The sequence below is a fragment of the Pangasianodon hypophthalmus genome, chromosome 9 (genome assembly GCF_027358585.1).
Source record: "Pangasianodon hypophthalmus isolate fPanHyp1 chromosome 9, fPanHyp1.pri, whole genome shotgun sequence".
Taxonomy (NCBI): domain Eukaryota; kingdom Metazoa; phylum Chordata; class Actinopteri; order Siluriformes; family Pangasiidae; genus Pangasianodon; species Pangasianodon hypophthalmus.
This window is the reverse complement of record NC_069718.1, coordinates 23,488,118-23,509,291: the sequence shown is the minus strand read 5'-3', so window position 1 is coordinate 23,509,291 and position 21,174 is coordinate 23,488,118. Positions and strand designations below refer to the sequence as shown.

The following is a 21,174-nucleotide window of genomic DNA, read 5'->3' as shown; positions in this document are numbered from 1 at the left end:
ATGGAGCAGGAGGAGCCGGAGGGTTGAGTAGTGAAAAAAAGATGTTGTGGAGCTTGCGAGGATCTTGTGCAGAGGATTCCAGATTTTTTTTGTAGAAGGCAGTCTTAGCAGAAGTCACTTCAGATGAAAATTTGGACAGGAGAGCATGGTAAGAGACAAGATCTGTGTCGAGTTGCGATTTCTTCCACTTCCTCTCTGCTGTTCTTAATTCTCTCTGATTACTGCGTAGCACATCCGATAGCCAAGGAGCAGGGCAGGAAATCTTCCTGGGTTTAGAAGATAGAGGGCAGAGGAGGTCCATGGATGAGGAAAGTGAGGAGAGGAAAGTGTCAGTGGCTAGCTCCAATGGTAGGGAGGAAAAGGAGTCAGGGACAGGAAGGGATGATAGGGTGCAGGAAGCTAAGGAGGAAGGGGAGATAGAGTGGAGGTTTTTACGAGTGGAAGAGAAGTATTGATGGCTGGTGGTTTTAGGCAGGATAGGGAGGGTGATGGTGAAGGATACCAAGAGATGATCAGAGATGTGGAGAGGGGTAGCACTGTCTGTAGTAGGAAAGGGGCAACAAGATCCAGGGTGTTTCCTCCTTTATGTGTAGGAGAACATCTGTTGAAAGTTAAGAAGAAGGAATGCAGAAGAGGGAGAAGGCAAGAGGACTGGAGCTAGTCAGCAGGGAGGTTGAAGTCTCCGAGGACAGTAAGAGGGGTGCAGTCAGTAGGGAAAAGACTGAGGAGCATGTCCATTTCTTCAAGGAAGGCCCCTAGGGGACCAGGAGGGTGGTAGATGACAACGATGAGAAGGTTGATTGGAGAGGTAACTGTAACTACATGGAATTCAAAGGATGAGATGTTGAGATGAGACAGGGAGAGTGGTGTGAAGCACCATCTCTGAGACAACAGCAAACCTGTACCACCACCCCTGCCAGCTTCTCGTGGAGTGTGCGAGAAAGCATAAGCAGAGGATAAGGCAGCCGGTGTAGCTGAGTTCTGTGGAGAGATCCAGATCTCAGTTAGTGACAAAAAGTCAAGAGAGTAATGGGAAGCTAAAGCTGAGATGAAATCAGCTTTCTTTACAGCAGACTGGCAGTTCCAGAGCCCACCTACCACCACTGTTTGAGATTGAGACAACAGAGGAGGGTAAATGAGGTTACCGGTAGTGCGGCCTCTGGCTTGTGCATGAGAGCTTCGGGGTCTGTGAGAGGCAACAACAGAGATTGGTTTGAGGCACATGTCTGCAGCCTAGTCAGGAGTGGGGTTAGTGAAAATAAAATGCTACATGATTAGCTACATAGTTACGCAAGTAAGGTAGTCTACAGGTATTAAATTGTCTGGTGACTATATATAAAAAATATACTAACAAAAGAAACGTATAATGTACAGGGTACTCCCTAAGCAAATGGACAGATTTTCTTTTTGTTGTTTTCAAAAGTGCAGAAGGAGTGAGAGAAAGTGATAAACTCTATGCCAAAAGATAATGTTTAAAAAAAACATTTCTAAACAATTGTATACCAGTCATGAAGAAGTGATATGAAAGATAAATGCCTGTATTGATTTAACTGATACATTTTTTTACTCAGTGAATCAGTAACACTGAGATTGATTCATCAATCTTATTCAGTTAATTGTTATACACAAATACTAGCAAGTCACTTAAACTTCTCGGCTCCACATGGACACATAAATCACATTTACAGGCTAAAAAAAAATTCTTAAAAATTCTCCCTCTCTCACACACACACACAAATAGTGGAAGAGGGGAGAGACGAGCACTTTGAGGGAGAGAGAACCGACCAGCATAGAGCCGTGTGTATGTGTGAGTGTGTGTGTAGTGAGCTTTCAATTGTCCTCAGCCTGCCTCCTGCTTCCTCATTTCTGAACCAACCCATGGGAAGTGTCACACACACCTTTGCCTTTGTGTGGTCTGTGTTGAGAAACATCAGGGGCTCTAGAGGACATTTGGACTCCACTTTAGTGATGGGGTTTGGAGAGCTCACATGTGCAGTAAAAGAGAGAGAGTAGGGAATACCAGTGGAACTAGATGTTATCTCTGACACTATACCAGCACTTGTACCTGAAAATAAAACAGAAACCAGATTATAGGATTCATTTACCAGTAAGTTTACCCATTTAGCTAAGTGCATGTTTGATCAGTATAATTCCTTACATGGAGGTGAGTGTGTGACAGTGAAGTATATCACATTTTTTAATAATGTGTCTTTGGTACGTGACAGTAAGGTGTGTGCTGGTGGATGTGTGTAATACCAGATGGTGTGTATCGGGGGTTGAGCACCGCAGGCAGGCAGAAACACAGTGAATGGTCAGCCTCTACACTCAGCTCAGTGATATAGACGAAGGTGACAGCAGCGCTCTGGCCTGGGGGCAGAGAGCCCACACTCAGCTTGAACACGTCCGCAGACTCCTCACTCTCCTCCAGCAGAAAGGCCTGTTCACCTGAACTCAGTGCATCATCGTACTGCTCCCGCGCCTGACACAGAGGCAAAATACATGTGTTTATGTCACATTCCCTCTCAGTGTAGACAGGCATCCTGTCTACCTACATTCTACAATCCACGCTGCACTGACATTCCCGTTAACTAGTCTACAGGATACTGCAGTTTATCACTTTCAGGAAAGCCCAGCGTCAGTTATAATAACTGTTCCATATCTATATTTAACACAAATATATGACTCAAAAACAATAACATTAACAAAATAAAAAGCACACAAATGTTTATCCTATCCATTATGTTGTCAGTGGTGTACTTTCGATTAAACATTGAACAGGTCAATATAGTTAGCAAAAACTGTCAGGGGTTGATGTCGGAACTGTTTCACTCACCTCCTGTTTCTCCTGCACCTCAGCCACTATCTCCTGGTCTGCAATCTTGGCACTGAACTGGCAGAGAGCAGCTCCTGAAGGCATGGGGAAGACAAACACAGCCTCCAGGGGGCGCTCTTCCTCATTTACATACTGCAGGGTGGAGGTCACTGCCGCAACATGCCCCTGAACCTGCAGATCCACCTCGATGTGCTTTAGGGGAACTGAGCAGGAAAAGCAGAAGCCATAAAACACTGAGAAGAGTGTGTAGGGAACACAAAGGTGGTAGGAATTAAACTTAAACAAATCTCATTTGGCACTTTTCCTAAAAAAATTTTCACAGTAGTAAAGATATTAACAAAAGAAATTTAGGCAACAGAACAGAACTGTTTCATTGAATCAGTGATGAAGTGAAAGTAACTTTTATCTCAGGTGATGAGAAAAAGACTTGTGTATGATGTCGATCATTAAAACTAATCATCAGCATATCCAATTGTAAACACATCATTTTTAAAAATTTGTCATTAATATTGTTTTTCCATAAGTAGATTAAGCTATAAATGTAAGTCTTTAAATGCAGCCCCCCCCCCCCCCCCCCTTTTTTTTTTTTTTTTTTTTTTTTTTTTACTTTTGGGGAAATTTAAAATGCTAGATCTTTACTTCTAGCTGAGATATGTGCAAAAGAGAAACATATTTCAGTTCAGAAAAGCCTGTAGTTCTCAGAACTATATAAACCTGAAAATGTCAATATTTTACCATGTGAAGAGTTTTGGCAGGCCTCCACACATATTTGAATTTATTTGGGTTTGTTTTGGTGTCTACTCCATATCAAGCATCATTTGGCCAGGTCTTAAAATGTATTAAAAGAATTGAATTGAATTTTTTTTGAAAATTTTATTGATTCAAAGCAACACAATACATATGTGACCCCCAACCAGATTTTTTGCAGCCAGGGATGTTGATGTGCCAACATCTACAGTTCAGCCATACCATTTACAATCTTTGGTCTGATATGGCAGTACAAGAAAAGTGACCGGACCAAACATGAAAAACAATCAACCGACACAAATTCACTGAAGGTGAAAGATGCGTATTTACCTCTGTTATTGGTCACTGTGGCCTAGCAATGGCTAAAGTCTCTGGGTTACTGATCAGAATGTCGTAGGTTTAAGCCCCAGCACCACCAAGCTGCCACTGTTGGGCCCTTAACTATCTCTGTATCCCACAGAAGAGCTACTGTAGCACAGTTAATGCTGGCTATGATAGAAAGGTGTCAGAACACACAGTGCATCACAGTGTATGGGGCTGTGCAGCCGCAGACCAGTCAGAGTGCCTATGCTGACCCATGTCCACTGCTGAAAGTGCCTACAATGGGCACGTGAGCATCAGAACTGGACCATGGAGCAATGGAACTTTGAATATCTGCATCAGACCTATATCATATTTTAATCAATTTCAAGCATATAGTAAATGTGTAGCTTCCTCTTATTATAACCAGGTCTTTCACAACTCAGGAAAAGTTTGCAGTCTTGTTGTAAAGTAGCTGAATGTATCAAAAGCAAAACATGTACAAAAAAAAAAAAAAAAAAAAAAAAAAAAACCTTGAATGTAAATTCTCTCATTCAGAGAGAGAGAGAGAGAGAGAGAGAGAGAGAGACAGAGTGAGAGATTTCTTTTTTCTTTCTTAAAAAGACAACATCGGCGCATGTAGATAATGTAAGCAGGTTAGCATTTTTCCACCTCAGAAATATCGCTAAGATTAGAAATATACTTTCGCTAAGTGATGCTGAAAAACTAGTCCATGCATTTATCACGTCCAGATTAGATTACTGTAATGCTTTACTATCTGGATGTTCGTCTAGATGTATAAATAAGCTTCAGATAGTTCAGAACGCAGCAGCGAGGGTCCTTACTAGGACTAGGAAGTATGAGCATATCACGCCAGTCTTATCTACATTACACTGGCTCCCAGTAAGATTCCGCATCGATTTTAAAATATTACTCCTAACCTATAAAGCATTAAACGGTCTCGCTCCGCAGTATTTAAGCGATATGTTAGTACCTTACGTTCCGCCGCGCCTACTTCACTCTAAGGATGCAGGCTGTCTATCAGTACCCCGCATTGCCAAAACCATGGCAGGGGGCAGAGCTATCTCTTACCAAGCCCCAAAATTATGGAATAGCCTCCCAGTTAATGTATGTGAAGCAGACACAGTCTCAGTGTTTAAGTCGAGGTTGAAGACTTATTTATTTAACCTATCATTTAGCGACTAGTGTTTTAGACAAAGGAGTAAATCTGGGGACTCGTGGATGTTGAGTGTTATGGTGATCTGGTGTGTTTGGATGCTGTCTTCCTCACTCTCGTTAGTCACTCAGGTTTGTGACGGCAGAGTGACTGTATGCCTTACATATCGGGGATCTCTCACGTCTGTGTTTACCCCTGGTTCTCCTTTTAGTTATGCTGTTATAGCTAGTCCTGCCGGAGTCCCCTGCACTCCTCATTAAGTTTTATCTCCACACGGTGACTGTGAGTGTACCTAACCACTTTCCTTCTCTTTCTGCCGAGCTACACTCCTGAGCTGCCGGTGATCCAGACCCCCCTACGCTCTGGACCAGATGAGCATCACTCCTGAGCTGCTGGTAATCCAGACCTCCCCCACCCCTTCACTCTGGACCTGTCCACCGGCAATGCTTCATACTGCCACGAAGACGCTTCAGCTGTTTTCCATGGACTACACCAACACACATTGTACACACACACATGCGCACTACAGTGTAAACCCATATGAGGATGGGTTCTCTGTTGAGTCTGGTTCCTCTCAAGGTTTCTTCCTATCACCATCTCAGGGAGTTTTTCCTTGCCACCATCGCCCTGCTTGCTCATCAGAGATGTCACACACACACACTTCACTTTACTTTTGTTTGTGTAAAGCTGCTTTGAGACAATGACCTTTGTAAAAAAGCGCTATACAAATAAAAATGAATTGAATTGAATTGAATTGAACATTAAATCTTACCTGGCTCATTCTTGTTTGTCAACAGACCACAGTTCACCATTTTGCTCTCCTTTTGTGGGAATCTTTGTAAAATCCTGACAAGAAAACACTGTTTATCCGTGCAAGATTAAATTTACTAACACTCTGAGTGTCTCTCTCTCTCTCTCACACACACACACCTAGAACAGGGCTAAACAGTAACAGACTGAAAGTGAAAGAGGGGAAAAGCCCTCCTACAGTTTACAGTCAGCAGACGCCTGCAGCTGCAGCAGGGTTAAATTAAAGCTGCAGACGTCCATTTTGTTTTTGTCAAACATTTGTCTCAGCTGTTCAGCTCAGACTAATCATCACTGTACAGCTGCTGAGGAGGAAACCGTAAAAAACAACTGTAATGTAAAAGCAAAACCATTATAACCATAGATACAGGTGTGTCATTACACTGTTGCTGGATGTGTCCTGAAAAACACTCTGACTTTCTAAAATGCATGGTTAGTTTTTCTATCCAAACACATCTTGAGCACATTGGGTCATTTTAGATTTGCACAGGGTTGGACAGTTTTGTGTAACTGGAGACTTGCAGACTTTTGGGGCCATAACATGGGGAATACCTGTGTTTACACATACTTTCCCCCAATGAATGTTAACTTTTAAGCCTTTTTTTTAAAGAGAAAGCAAGAAGCACATTTGTTGGCAAAAACAACACTAGATGGAAACAGGCTGATATTTTCACTGTTTTTAGAATCATGTGGCAGCAGCACAAGGTTTTATGTGAGATGCTTTTCAGGCTCAAGGTTGTATGTGAGATGCTTTTCTGCTCACCACGGTTGTAAAGAGTTCGTATTTGAGTTACGGAAACTTTCCGGTCAGCTCAATCCAGTCTGGTCATTCTCCTCTGATCTCTCTCATCAACAAGGTGCTTCAAACTGCAGACCCTCTGCTCACAGGATGTTTTTTGATTTTCGCAATATTCTGTGTAAATTCTAGAGGCTGTTGTGTGTGAAAATCCCAGGAGATCAGCAGTTTCTGAAATATTCATACCAGACCATCTGGTACCAACAACCATGCCACATCTTAAGTCACAGAGATCACATTTCCCCCCCCATTCTGATGTTTGATGTGAGCGTTAACTGAAGCTCTTGACCGGGATCTGCATGATGTTATGCATTGTGCTGCTGATTCATAATTAGCTGATTTGATAACAGTGAGTGTAAGCCTGATAGGAAGACTCTAAAGTTGACATTGTATATAGTAGGCTTATCCAATTTACTTTTGGCAGCTGCATACTTAAACAAACGTAAACAGTAGGTGATAACAAATGAATTACCATACCATATAAGAACATTATAACATGTTTTGCCCACAAAAGCAAATCTTTAGGACTTGCATTTTAATATGCTTTGTGAATTAAAGTTAATTAATGAGTAATTAATTAATGAGTTAAAGTGGTAAATGACTTACTACAAGCCTCTGATCAGGGTTGTGTCTCCTTGCTTGTGTTGCTTGACCTTAGTGCAGCTTTTGATACCATTGATCATGCTATTCTCCTTGATAGACTAGAAAATGTTGCTGGCATTAAGAGAACAGCCCTCTCCTGGCTCAGGTCTTATTTGACTGATCGGTATCAGTGTGTAGATGTAAATGGTGACTTCTCTACGCATACTAAGGTAAAGTTTGGTGTTCTACAAGGTTCTGTTTTAGGCCCACTGCTTTTTTGTTTATATATGCTACTTCTGGGCAAAATTATTTGTAAACATTGTATTAGCTTACACTGTTATGCTGATGACACACAGTTGTATGTTTCAGCAAAGCCAGAGAGACACCAGCTTAATAAAGTTGAGGAATGTGTAAAGGACATTAGACATTGGATACTTATCAACTTCCTTCTACTTAATTCTGACAAGACAGGATTATTTGTACTAGGACTACATGCAGCTAGAAGTAAGCTTTCTGATTACATAGTAACTCTGGATGGCATTTCTGTTTCATCATGTGCAGCAGTAAAATACCTTGGTGTGATTACTGACTCCTGTCTTTCATTTGAAGCTCATGTAGATAATATTACTAGGACAGCCTTTCATCTCAGAAATATTACTATGATAAGAAATATAATGTCACTACTATTGCTTTTGTTACCTCTAGGTTGGGTTATTGTCTGGATGTTCCAGTAAGTGCATAAACAAGCTCCAGTTAGTCCAGAACGCAGCAGCCAGAGTTCTTACTAGAATCAGAAGATATGACCACATCACCTCGATCTTATGCACCCTGCACTAGCTTCCAATCAAATTTCCCATTGATTATAAAATTTTACTATTGATCTATAAAGCACTGAGTGGTCTCACGCTGCAGTACCTGAGCGAACTTTTGGTCATTTATGATCTGCCACGCCTACTTCAATCAAAAGGTGCAGGCTACTTGTTGGTACCTCGAATAGTGAGGGCTACAGCAGGGGGCAGAGCTTTCTCTTGTAAAGCCCCACAGTTATGGAACAACATTCCAATTAGTGTTCGGGACTCAGACACAGTATCAGTGTCTAGGCTGAAAACATATTTGTTTAGTCAAGCCTTTTGTGAATAGTTTTTTCTTAGGTAAAACAGCAGATCTGGAGGGTTCATGAGCATAGAGTGTTGTGGTGAACTGGGATGTTTGGATGCTGTCGCCACAATTCTCACGCGTTCACTCAGGTTTGTCGACAGTGGAGTGGCTGCCGCTTTATGTCCCAGGGTGCCCTCATCTCTGTGTTACCTTCTGGCTCTCCCTTTTAGTTGTGCTGTCACAGCTAGTCTTGCAGGAGTCACTGCTTGCACTCTGCACACAATGTACATATTCTTTAACCATTACGTGACAAGTAGCATACCTAACAGTCTCTCTCTCTCTGTGTTGAGCTTTATATACTACTCCTGAGATGTCAGTGATTCTGATCCCTTCTGCTCTCTGAACCTGCCTGATCCATCTTTGATGCCCTACTTCTAGTTGGAGTTCTCTTGGAAACCACTCGCAGCTGCTGAGAATGACCCCACATGGACAGCCTAAAGTTACAGGAGATTACTGTGGATGGTACAACTTAGAAACCATGAAGATGGCTTTGGACTTCAACTGATATGAACAGTCTTGCTCTGATGGCCTAGCACTACAGTTGCTATGACAGCTTTAGGACTGCAATTCCCACGAAGAGTTTTGCACTCAAGTCTCCATCAGTGAACAGTTGATAACTTTTAAGATTTCACATGAAAACTATAATGAATTTTCATGGTTACACAATTGCACTTTCTGATCATATAGTATACAGTTATAGAAGGGAATTATTTATAATCACACTATCTGTTGTCACTCAGATGAGGATGGGTTCCCTTTTGAGTCTGGTTCCTCTCAAGGTTTCTTCCTCATATCGTCTCAGGGAGTTTTTCCCTGCCAGCATCACCTCTGGCTTGCTTATTAGGGATAAATTCATAAATTTAAAATTTATATCCTGAATTAATAAATTTCTTTAAAGCTGCTTTGTGACAATATCCATTGTTAAAAGTGCTATACAAATAAAATTGAATTAATTTGATTTTATTTCTTTATTCATAAACATTAAATATGATCCTAAGTCCCAATATTAGAATTACCACACCCATTTTTATGAGTTACTCCTAAATCTGCCAGTTGGAAGCTACTTGAAGAATCAAACATGGAGAGAGCAGAAACATTATGTAAAAAGGACCTTGATTTTGAAGTGAATAAATGAATATTACAGACACAACTGCATAGATGAGTTTTATTAAGTTGATTACCAACTAACAGCAGAGATATAATAAAAATAAAGTATATTGTAAAAGCCAAGTGAAAGTTTCTAGAGAAACACAACATTTCAGACAAAAGTCCTTTGTCAGCTGTGCAAGCAAAGTGCTTCTAAATCCGTATAAGGTGAAACCAGTAAATATTCAAAATGATTGATAATATCTATTGTCAAAATATGACAATCATTCCAATCATTCCACAACAGCAATGTAAACAGTGATGTCACTAATGTTATCCAACACTATTGAAGTTTCTCCCCTGCAGTGAGGAGTGATGGGTGAGAAAAACTGATCCTTTAGGACCTGTGATTTTAGTGGCTGTAAATGAATTTATAAGTTGAACATACTGAACAGTTTATTAATATTATTAGTATAGCCACTAAAACAACTATAGTTGTTGTTGTTTCTAACTACTATTACAAATTTCAAATACCCTTTATACATCTGGACATTAATATTTGGCACGGAACAACTGCATTAAACCTGTGACTCACTGATCTTGTACACACAATCAAATGCATTTTAAAATAAAACCTGAACTAAAGAAAAGATTTTACAAACAAATATGATGTTGCTCTTGTATTTTAACTGAATTCTTTGCAAATGACAACCAAATATGTGCAAAGATTTTTATGTATTTGTTTACTTTATCCCTACAGGATAAACAAGTTTCCAGTGTTTTATGGTCATACTAGTAATTCCCCTGACATCATTATCTTATATATAAAAGCATGCTAATGAAAGTAAAGCTTTTTTAAAATGCAGGAAAGAGAAATGATGCCAAGGCTTTTGTGTAGATGCTGTAAGAGGGTAAAGTCTTCAGATCCCAAGAGCATCTTCTTTAACCTGACAGCCCAGTAGAGCGTTACCTACTCGTACACACTCTGACTGGTCTACCACTGAAACACACACATGTAACATGTAAAAATGTTAGTGTTAAATATGGTAATGTGCTGGTTAGACATTTCCCTTAAACAGAAAACTTCTTAATCAAAATCAGCAGTAAAAAGTCAGTTGTTTTGTTTAATATGTTTCATTACACAGTTCACTGACTGATTTCTGAAAAGTAGAATTTACCTTTCTGAGTGCGGATCCATGCCACTGCTTTCATGGCCAAAAACTGCCACTCAACCTGTGCATCAATCTTAAAGCCATGTAACCAAATCAGCGCCAGAAGTGTAGCCCAGACATCTGGCTTCACCTGCACACAAAACCAAATCGGAAACTTACATACAATCACCGTCCACTTTATTAGGAACTACTGTACACATTCATGTAGTTATCTAATCAGCCAATCATATGACAGCAGCACAATGCATTCAATTAATGTTCACATCAAACATCAGAATGAAGAAAAAGTGTGATCTCTGTGTCATAACCTAACACCAAACTGGCAAGGATGTTGGTAGCAGTTGGGCTGGTTTGAGTATTTCAGAAACGGCTTATCTCCTGGGAATTTCACAACAGTATCTAGAGTTTAAAATGGTGCGAAAAAGAAAAACACTGAGTGAGCAACAATTCTGTGGGTGGAAACACCTTGTTGATAAGAGAGGTCAGAGGAAAATGGCCAGATTTGTTTGAGCTGCCAGGAATGATGTAGTAACTCAAATAATCACTTTTTACAATCATGGTGAGCAGAAAAGCACCTCAGCATGAACAAAACATCAAACATTGATGGATGTTTGGATAGGCTACCACAGCAGAAGACCACATTGGGTTCAACTCCTGTCAGCCAAGAACACCTGATCTTTTTCTGGTCTTCAACTTCAACTCTGAACATTCACTGAAACGCTTGACTTGTATCTGCATGATTTTTTGCACTGTGCTTTTGCTGCATGACTGGCTGATTAGATAATTGTATGAATGTGCAGGTGTAACAGGTGTTTGTAATAATGTGGACGGTGAGCGTACATACCCATGATGGATAAAACCATCTATATATAAGAACAATCATTTATATACTAACTAGATGCTTCTACCCAAAGTGACATGATACAGAATACAAGAGCATAGCTAGAGCAGTTGAGGCTTCAGGGCCTTGTTCAAGGCTATCTGATAGTCAGAGAATTATATTATTATCATATGTATATTTCTTATAAAGTGTTATGTATATTGTCTTATACTGTATGTATATGCTTTAAAATATATGCTTAAAAAGATACAAAAATATTTAACAAAAGTGCTAGAGGTAGGAGTAAGAGTTTGGTGTTAGGTTATGAAAATAGATTTACATAACATCCAACCCAGACACTTCCCCTCCAGACCGCCAAATGGCCTTCTTCCTCACATTTTGAACTGCTTCTTCAGTTACACCACTCATTTCCTATTTGGACTATTTAAAAACCACATTAACTTGCTCATTGTTGCAAAGTCTTACAGTTTGTCAATCATTTGTTTGAGTTCTGTGCCATTTTTATTTTGTCTATTTGCATCTTGTCTATTGCCTTGTCTTGTTTTTGTCTTTGATGGTTTTTCTGATATCTAGTATTTTGACCCTGCCCTGTTCTTTGACCACTTTTTGTATATTGTCTTGGATTGTATATCTCTGGGATGTTTTTTGGTAATGACCCAGACTGTTTTGACAGATTTTCCTGTCAATAAACTTCCTGCATATGGATCCTTACTCTACCTCTGTAAGCCCCTTATTACAATTTCATATCCTAAAATGTCATATCCTAATTTTTTTTTTGGGAAAGACACTACTAGTTATATGTAATTATTAACAAGTATTATGGAAAATAGTAATAATTTAGGCTTTAAGGGTAAAAATCCATTGGGGTCACACATGATGTTACATAGATGTTTTTATTGTGTATTAACCTGTGCAGGAATCTTCTTGATCAGCTCTTTTTCTTTCTTCCCAAACACCTCTGCAAGAGCAGACTCCATTTCCCAGCAACCTGAAGCCTTCTGGAGGGAGATGAGCTGCAACAACGGGTCCTTTGGAGACTTAGACGTTTCTACAGAAATGTAAATATAGACATATTTACCACTGTCTCATCAATTTGTGACATGTGCAAAAGTTTGGACACCCTACTAAGTCAGTACTTAGTAACACCCCTTTGATGGATATTACAGCTTACATATTACATATTACAGCCAGCAAGGAGTCTTTCTATTCTTGTTTTAGGAATTTCCATCCACTATTCTTTGCAGAATGCTTCTAGGGTTGAAAGCCATCTTGGATACACAGCATATTTATAATTTACCTACATATACTCAGATGTGTTCAGGTCAGGAAGCTGTGAGGGCCATTCCAAAATCTCCAGCTTGTCTTTCTTGAAATAGCTTATGGTGCATTATGAGGTAGGTTTTGGATCATGGTCCTGTTTTAGAACCAAATCTCTTTTCAGCTTCAGTTTCTTGACTGAATGTGACACTTGTGCTTCCAGAATTTGCTGATATTTACTGGAATCCATTCTTCCATATTCCTGTGCAATTTTTCACGTGCCACTGGCTGTCACACAACCCCAAAGCATAATATATGCACCCCCATGATATAAAGTTGGAAAAGTGTTCTTTTCTCCTTTTTTACTTCATACACAACTTTGGTGATTGGGGCAAAAGCGTTCCATTTTTACTTTATCAGTCCACAGCACTTGTTTCAAAAATGCCTCGGGCTTATCTAGATATTGTTTTGCATACATTAGACATTGTCTTTTTCTGATGAGCTTGCAGGTAAAGTTTCCTTCTGATGACTCTTCCATGCAGATCATGTTTGTGCAAGCAACGTTGGAGAGTAATCCAGTGCACCACCAGTCCTGTGTCAGATAAACCTTCTTACAGGTCCTTAGTGTCATTTGAGGATTTTGTTTTGTCTTCTGGCCAGCATACGGGTAGATCTGTCAAAGTTTTCTTGGTCTTCCGGATCTTGAATTGACTTCCACAGTTCCCCTTAACTGCCATTTTTTTATGTCATTTCAGACAGTGGAAACTGTAAGCTTGTAGCAGTTTGATATTTTTTGTAGTCTGCTTTGTAAAAATCAATTAGCAGATCATCATTCAGCTGCTTAAAGGATCCTATGGGTTAGAGAATTTACTACACTCACTGATAGTTTTTCCAAATAACAATTCCTAACTTGCCTAATGAGTCCTAATAAGTCAATTAACATCTACCAAGTTAATTGAGCTCTGAGATTTTACAACTGGAAGGATGTCCAAACTTTTAAATTCAACAAATATAAAGTAACTATGCATTAATATTTGCAGAAAAAAATATTATTTAAAATAGTTTGCAGAGGTTGCTTACTTCTTTTCACTTCAAAAATCAACAAAATATGACATATCTATATCTTTGAAGTAGAAATGTGGTCTACTAGATAGTTAATAACTGTAGTAAGAACTTAATAGTGGCTCTTCAATTGTTCACACTTCTATTTAAATTCACTAACAATGTTAGAGCAAAATATTTTGTATAAATTTAATCTCTATTACAGCACAAACCCACTGACACAGGGGAGATAAAATAAATAAGAAAAAAAAGGAAGGAAAGTAAAATATTAGTCTCATGTGAGTATGTAAAACTTACTGTTATCAAAATAATTTTGTGCTGATGTTCCCAATACTTCCATAGACTCACCTGTAGGGCAAAATAAAAATATGATATGTGTATCATTGTGTCATTGTGCATAGACCAGTTCTGGTCTCATCAAATGACAACATTCTTAATGGCTTTGCATTCCACAACAAAAGATAGTAAATAAGTTAACATGTTCCATTACTGCTCCAGATGTGATGCAATTGCAGTGCTTAACATATTTTACCAAAAAATGCATACAAACAAACACAAAAACAGATACAAATAGGTGATTTTTAAAGAAAGTTTGACAGAAAGGTTCATAGAGCATCTGTTTGAGAGTAGAGGTGTGCATCGAGACTGTGATCCTGTGGGACGCAACACAGGCACGAGCTAGCAGTCAGATATGAAGCTAATGGGACGAATAAAGACCACGTTCATTCACATTAAATTATGCTCCTGGTTAGTTTATATTTTGAGAAATAGAACCAAATTAATTTATATGAATATAATCTGGGCAGGTGCAAACAAAACTAGTAACTGTGTGAACTTAACAGTGTTTCCAGAGGCATAGTGGTAGTGTTTAAATATAATTATATTATTATAAAAAGTTCATATTTAGGCAGTACAGATATTTGGAGCACTACAAACACATAGATCTTACTAGTAACTAGTAACAAAAAGGAGAAAAGTTCAAAAGGCACTATTATCCTACCATCATGGCATTATCTTTGTCATGTCTGAAATGCACTGCAGCACTACAATAACAGCAGAATGTATAACAGCAGTATTTTCAAGTATCACTTTGATTTTTAATTTTTCACTACCCAAGTGGATACATTAGAGATAATATTTTTAATGATACAGTCCTGTCTACAATCTAATTTGATTGAGGAACACATTTAGAACTGGGTTATTGGTATAGACTACTGTGAGGAAAATGTCTGTATGAAGCTGCTAAGACTGAAGAAAAGAGAACACAGTTTCTGTTGTATCATTTTATATGACAGAGCTGTCGAATTCTCAGATCTGACTGTTCAGAAAATGTTGATCAATTTTCCATAACAGAAGCGCTGAAGGCAATTAATTAATCATACTTCTCTTTTTACTGTAATTTGGTGGACATTTATCGAGTAAGAAATACAAACTATTCAGTAACTTACTAGCTTCAGCTGAAGCATATTCAGGCATCACTGTACAGAAACAAATATATAAACAAACAAAAAAATCAGGATTCTTCTTCATTAATCATGTGCTCTGAATATAATATGTGCATCATTGTCTCATCATGCATTTTATTGGACATTGGTGGATCCCAGTGATTAAAATACTTCCTAAAGTATCTAAATAGTTTTGTACTGCACAACAAGTAAAACATATGATAACACTGCTATATTAATTAACATTAACAAACCATGAACCTCGGCATTAATAAACCATAAAAAAATGTTAAGAAATGCAGATTTGAATCTGAATACAGATACTGATATTTGGAGCACTAAACTGATACAAATAGTGTTACTGTCTTAAACCCATGACATATATGTAGTTAAAGTGAATTAAAAAAGTTATGCATACTTACAAATTGGTGCTGCTATACGACAATTTACACAAATGTTGTTGAAGATCAGATATAGAAAAAAAAGAAGAATTAATATGTTAAGAAATATGTTAATAATTTTTAGATTTTAAAAATGGAAAATAATTCTTAAAATGCATATATTTGGAAAGTTCAGTGGTTCTGAACATTTTTACCATGGAAAAGCTAGTTGTTTTTTTAAATACACTACAGTAACAGAAAAAATAAGATATTAGTCTCATGTTCAAAAAGTATTTAGAAAGTATAATGTTCAATTAATTGCGGGAACTAAACCAACATCTCCTTTTAGACACACCTATTTTAAATAAACAGAAGGAAAAAAGTTTAGATATCCATCTGCTCTGGACATGAGGTGCAGTTCTGAACACAAGAGGAATGTGATTTGTCAAAAAAAAAAAAAAAACTGTGGCTAAAGCTCATCTCAGAAGACCAGATTGGAATTCGTAAAGAAATACAGAGATGAGCTACAAAAGCTCTGGAACCAAGATTAACCTCTACCAAAGTGATGGAAAGGCCAAAGTGTGGAGAAAGAAAGGATCCGCTCATGATCCAAAACATACGAGCTGGAGGTAGTGTCATGGTTTGGGCTTGCATGGCTGCTTCTGGAACGGGCTGAATAATCTTCATTGATGAGGGAACTCATGATGGTAGCAGCAGAATGAGTTCAGAAGTCTACAGAAACATTCTGTCTACCAATTGACAGAGAAATGCATCCAAACTAATTGGGAGGAACTTCATCATGTAGCAAGATAATTATCTAAAAACGCTGCCAACAAAACAAAGAACTTCATCAGGGAAAAAAGTGCAATTGAGCATGCATTTCACCTCCTGAAGAGGAGACTGAAGGCAGCCCTAAAGCATGATGCTGCCACCACCATGCTTCACTGTGGGTATGGCGTGCTTTTGGTACTTTTTTTGCACCAAACATACCTTATGGAATTATTATACCTTTTAGAGTTTTTTGCCACATGGTTTGGGGTGATTTAGTTGGGCTGGGATGTTTTTTTGTGAGAAAAGGCTTCTGTCTAGCCACCATACCCCATAGCCCAGACATGTGAAGAATACAAGAGATTGTTATCACATGCAAAGAGTTTTCAGTACTTTTTCAGATATTCCTGCAGCTCCTTTAATGTTGCCATAGGTCTTTTGGCAGCCTCTCTGGTAAGATTTTGTCTTGTCCTTTTATAAATTTTAGAGGGACATCCTGTTCTTGGTAATATCACTGTGGTACCCCATTTTCTCCACTTGTTAATGATGGCCTTCACAGTGTTCCATGGTATATCTAATGTTTTAGAAATTCTTTTATACCCTTCTCCTGATCGATACCTTTCATCAAGTGAGATACCGTACATGTTTTGTAAACTCTTTGCAGACCATCGCTTCAGCAGACAGATGAAACCAAGGAGATGTCAAGCAAAGCTTGCAGAAACAGCTGGTCTTTATTTGGGGTTAATCAGAATAATTTCATTGATGACAGCTGTATGATAATTACTTTTGAACATGAGATTGAATGTGATTGGTTCATTCTGAACACAGCCACATCCCCAGTTATAAAAGCATGTGCACACTTACTGTATGCAGCCAGGTTATTGTTGGTTATTGAAAAAGTTTTGACATGATTTATCTTGGTTTATTTTTTTTACATCACAAGACCTGCCATTTTAATAGGGGTGTGTAAACATTTTACATCCATTAACAACCGGAAGAGTTTAGGCTTAGCAGTTATTTTAGCTAGATGTAAAAATAACCTGAATTTTCAGATTCTTCTTTAAAGACTTTACAGTACTGGCTTAATGCTTTTCCTCACTCCTGGTCCTGTACAACACCTCATCACTGTATTGGGACACTATTTTGCACTGAGCCAGTCTTATAGTTGAACTTTACCACCATCCACTATTCATATCCATACGCACTGCCACTTTACTTCTATTAATTTTCCCTTTTCTTTACTTTTCACATATTCACTCTATACAATACTATATATCCCTAGTCATTTTATTGCTGGTTACAATATTTACACTGTTGACAATGTTTGCACTGCACTGCCACTTTAATTAAACTCAAGTCTGCTGTTTATATCTACAATGTTTTCACACCACTGCACTACCATATCACACTCTTACACTGTAATCTATCTATCTATCTATCTATCTATCTATCTATCTATCTATCAATTTATCTATCTATCTATCTATCTATCTATCTATCCTTTTTACTTTAAAATAGTTCAGATTTGTCCTGAGATTTCCGCTCTGCTTTTATTTGGCAACCTTAAACATTTTATTACCTGGAACATTAGTGACCCACGTTGATGGCACTGTGATATCTGTAGAGTTGCAACTTCAACACGCTACATCCAGTTCGTTGTACAATGAAATCTGGCAGGATATTTATGGATGCACAGCTTCATTAAAATAAGTGCGAGCAAAAAAGTATGCACACTTACCCTTCTTTGCTACGGTACATGATGAATTCCAACATATTAAAGATAAAGTTTAAAGAAAGAAAGAAAGAAAGAAAATATGTTATAAAATATTTAATATTATAAAATAATATTATAAAATATATAAAATATATAATATTATAACATAGAGACATAAACAACACATCACATTAAGGTTACTTTAACATTAAGTATTAAATTAGTTAATATTACAGCATTGGTTAATATTAACAAACAATAAACTTCAACATCAATAAATTAGGATTTACAAAGTAAGTTAATTGACATTCAAATTAAATAGTTTAAATGTTAATAAAATACACCTGCATTGATTAATGTTTATTCAATCCATGTCTCTAAATAAGCCTGCATCAATTAACACAAGTTATATTACTGCCTGTTCCTAAATGTTGATAACTTTCTGAACTTGGGTGTTTATACTGGAAATTGGTATTAAGCCTCGATTCTGAGTTTTGCCACTTAATAAATGCAAACATGTTTAATAAAAAATAAATGCAAAAATGCAAGATGTTGGTTCATATTGGTCATAGTGGGCATACTCATTGCTGGGATAAATAATGGTTAACGCAGGTGTTGAATATCTCTCTTATTTGGTTTATTATTACAAATAAATCCATAAGATATTTTGTTCATGTTAATTTTGGTATAAAGCTAAAGTTTATTGTTTCTCAGGTTAAGTAATGTGTTAAATAAAGTCAGCTAAGGAAAATGTATTGTAAATCTTTGCCATGATAGTAGGTTTACAGTTACATTGAAAAGATTTATATTCTTCTTTATATTAATATAGTTGAAATATTGTTGACTCTGAGGATTTCCACTACAAAATTCCTTCAAATAAGCCTTTGTCATTTGTTAAGTAAACTATTACAGTCAGGCCTCTCGATCTGACCAAGCATCAAAAATTATTGTCTTGGTTGTCCAAAGTCTGAATACAAAATAACAAAGAAAGTCCCAACAGTAGGAAAATCTAACGGATCAGAGGAAGTACAGTATTTAGTCTAATGATCACTTACTTACAAGAACTAAAAAGACGCATCGGTGCACCAATAATAGGTAACCCTGTACAGAGGCAAACAAAAGCAGGATGTTAGATCATTTATGTGCTTTCTGTAATGTTTTCCATGCAGAAAAGCACAATAATTGTAATAAGATAAGATAAGATAAGATGAGATAAGATAAGATAAGGCTTTATTGATCTCAAAGGTAAATTAGAGTGTTCCAGCAGCATACATAAAAAACAAGACACAAAGAATAAAATAAAGATAAAATTAGATAAAGTAAAATAAATACTGAAAATATTAAAAAATAAAATAATATTTAAAAGTAAAAATATATGCATGCATAGCATAAATATAATATAAATAGTAAATCTATATAGCATGTATAATATACATCTATAGCTATGCTAATGTGCAGGAAGTACAGTATATTTTGTTGCAGCCATAACATTATGACCACTGACAGGTGAAGTGAATAATATTGATTATCTCGTTACAATAGCACCTGTCAAGGGTTGAGATATATTAGGCAGCAAGTGACCAGTCGGTTCTCGAAGTTGATGTGTCGGAAACAGGAAAAATGGGCAAGCGTAAGGATTAGAGAGACTTTGACAAGGGCCAAATTGTGATGGCTAGATGACTGGGTCAGGGCATCTTTAAAACGGCAGGCCTTGTGGGGTGTTCGTGGTATGCAGTGGTTAGTACCTACCAAAAGTTGTCCAAGGAAGGACAACCGGTGAACTAGCGACAGGGTCAAGGCTCACTGATGTGCGTGGGGAGTGAAGGCTAGTCTGTCTGGTCTGATCCCACAGAAGAGCTATTGTAGCACAAATTGCTGAAAAGTTAAAGCTGGCTATGATAGAAAGGTGTCAGAACACACAGTGCATCGCAGCTTGCTGCGTATGGGGCTGTGTGGCCACAGACCTGTCAGAGTGCTCATGCTGACCTCTGTCCACTGCCAAAAGTGCCTACAATGGACAGGGGAGCATCAGAACTGGACCACGGAGCAATGGAAGAAGGTGGCCTGGTCCGATAAATCACATTTTCTTTTACATCATGTGGAAGGCCGGGTGCGTGTGCATCATTTACCTGGGGAAGAGATGGCACCAGCATGCACTATGGGAAGACCGCAAGCTGGCGGAGGCAGTGTGATGCTCTGGGCCCTGGCATTCATGTGGATGCTATTTTGGCACATACCACCTACCTAAACATTGTTGCAGACCAGATACACCCCGTCATGGCAACGGTATTCCCTAATGGAAGTGACCTCTTTCGGCAGGATAATGCACCCTGCCACACTGTAAAAATTGTTCAGGAATGGTTCGAGGAACATGACATTTTAACATTTTAAGAGTTCCAGGTGTTGACTTGGCCTCCAAATTCCCCAGATCTCAATCCAATCAAACATCCGTGGGGTGTGCTGGCCATCAAGTCCGATCCATGGAGGCCCCACCTCGCAACTTACAGGACTTAAAGGATTTAACGTCTTTGTGCCAGATACCACAGCACACATAGTGGAGTCCATGCCTCGTCAGGTCAGGGCTGTTTTGGCAGCAAAAGGGGGACCAACACAATATTAGGCAGGTGGTCATAATGTTATGGCTGATCGGTGTATGTATAATACTATGTATACAGTATAATCCACAGATAATAATCTGAGATTTCCACTCTACTTTTATTTGGCAATCTTAAATATTTTATTATCTGGAACATTAGTGACCCACATTGCTGGCACTGTGATATCTGTAGAGTTGCAACTTCAACACGCTACATCCAATTCGTTGTACAATGAAATCTGGCAGGATATTTATGGATGCACAGCTTCATTAAAATAAGTGCGAGCAAAAAAGTATGCACACTTACCCTTCTTTGCTACGGTACATGATGAATTCCAACATATTAAAGATAAAGTTTAAAGAAAGAAAGAAAGAAAGAAAATATGTTATAAAATATTTAATATTATAAAATAATATTATAAAATATATAAAATATATAATATTACAAAATAA

The 21,174-nt window shown here is 38.0% G+C and overlaps 2 protein-coding genes across 4 annotated transcripts in view; both read right to left on the bottom strand.

The window, feature by feature from the left end:
* LOC113529678 (von Willebrand factor A domain-containing protein 5A-like) overlaps positions 1-6,068 on the bottom strand; it is a 34,445-nt gene extending 28,377 nt beyond the window's left edge. For both annotated transcript variants that reach the window (XM_053237220.1, XM_053237221.1), the window contains exons 1-4: positions 5,830-6,068; positions 2,834-3,036; positions 2,257-2,479; positions 1,899-2,065 (exon numbers count right to left, since the gene is read on the bottom strand). In XM_053237220.1, coding sequence (XP_053093195.1) covers positions 1,899-2,065; positions 2,257-2,479; positions 2,834-3,036; positions 5,830-5,869 — 633 coding nt within the window. In that variant the 5' untranslated portion in view covers positions 5,870-6,068. The remainder of the gene's footprint in view (positions 1-1,898; positions 2,066-2,256; positions 2,480-2,833; positions 3,037-5,829) is intronic.
* A 3,483-nt stretch (positions 6,069-9,551) lies between these two features.
* LOC128318776 (von Willebrand factor A domain-containing protein 5A-like) lies at positions 9,552-21,121 on the bottom strand. Of its 2 annotated transcripts, XM_053236640.1 has the most exons (8): positions 21,029-21,121; positions 19,185-19,226; positions 15,686-18,158; positions 15,267-15,296; positions 14,116-14,166; positions 12,408-12,547; positions 10,665-10,788; positions 9,552-10,486 (listed from the first exon to the last, which is right to left on the bottom strand). In XM_053236640.1, the coding sequence occupies exons 4-8, from the start codon at positions 15,292-15,294 to the stop codon at positions 10,407-10,409; spliced, it is 423 nt and encodes a 140-aa protein (XP_053092615.1). In that variant the 5' UTR covers positions 15,295-15,296; positions 15,686-18,158; positions 19,185-19,226; positions 21,029-21,121; the 3' UTR covers positions 9,552-10,406. The 2 variants fall into 2 exon arrangements, with proteins under 2 accessions (XP_053092615.1, XP_053092614.1); XM_053236639.1 differs by lacking the exons at positions 15,686-18,158; positions 19,185-19,226; positions 21,029-21,121 and having other exon boundaries at positions 15,267-15,666.
* Between the last annotated feature and the right edge of the window lie 53 nt (positions 21,122-21,174).

Coding starts and splice junctions, on each gene's coding strand:
- LOC128318776 (XM_053236639.1), bottom strand. CDS start 15,348: ATGAAGAAGAATCCTGATTTTTTTGTTTGTTTATATATTTGTTTCTGT. Junction 12,548..14,115: donor ACAAAATTATTTTGATAACA/GTAAGTTTTACA, acceptor ACATTTCTGTAG/AAACGTCTAAGTCTCCAAAG. Junction 10,789..12,407: donor TCAAGAAGATTCCTGCACAG/GTTAATACACAA, acceptor TTTTGTGTGCAG/GTGAAGCCAGATGTCTGGGC.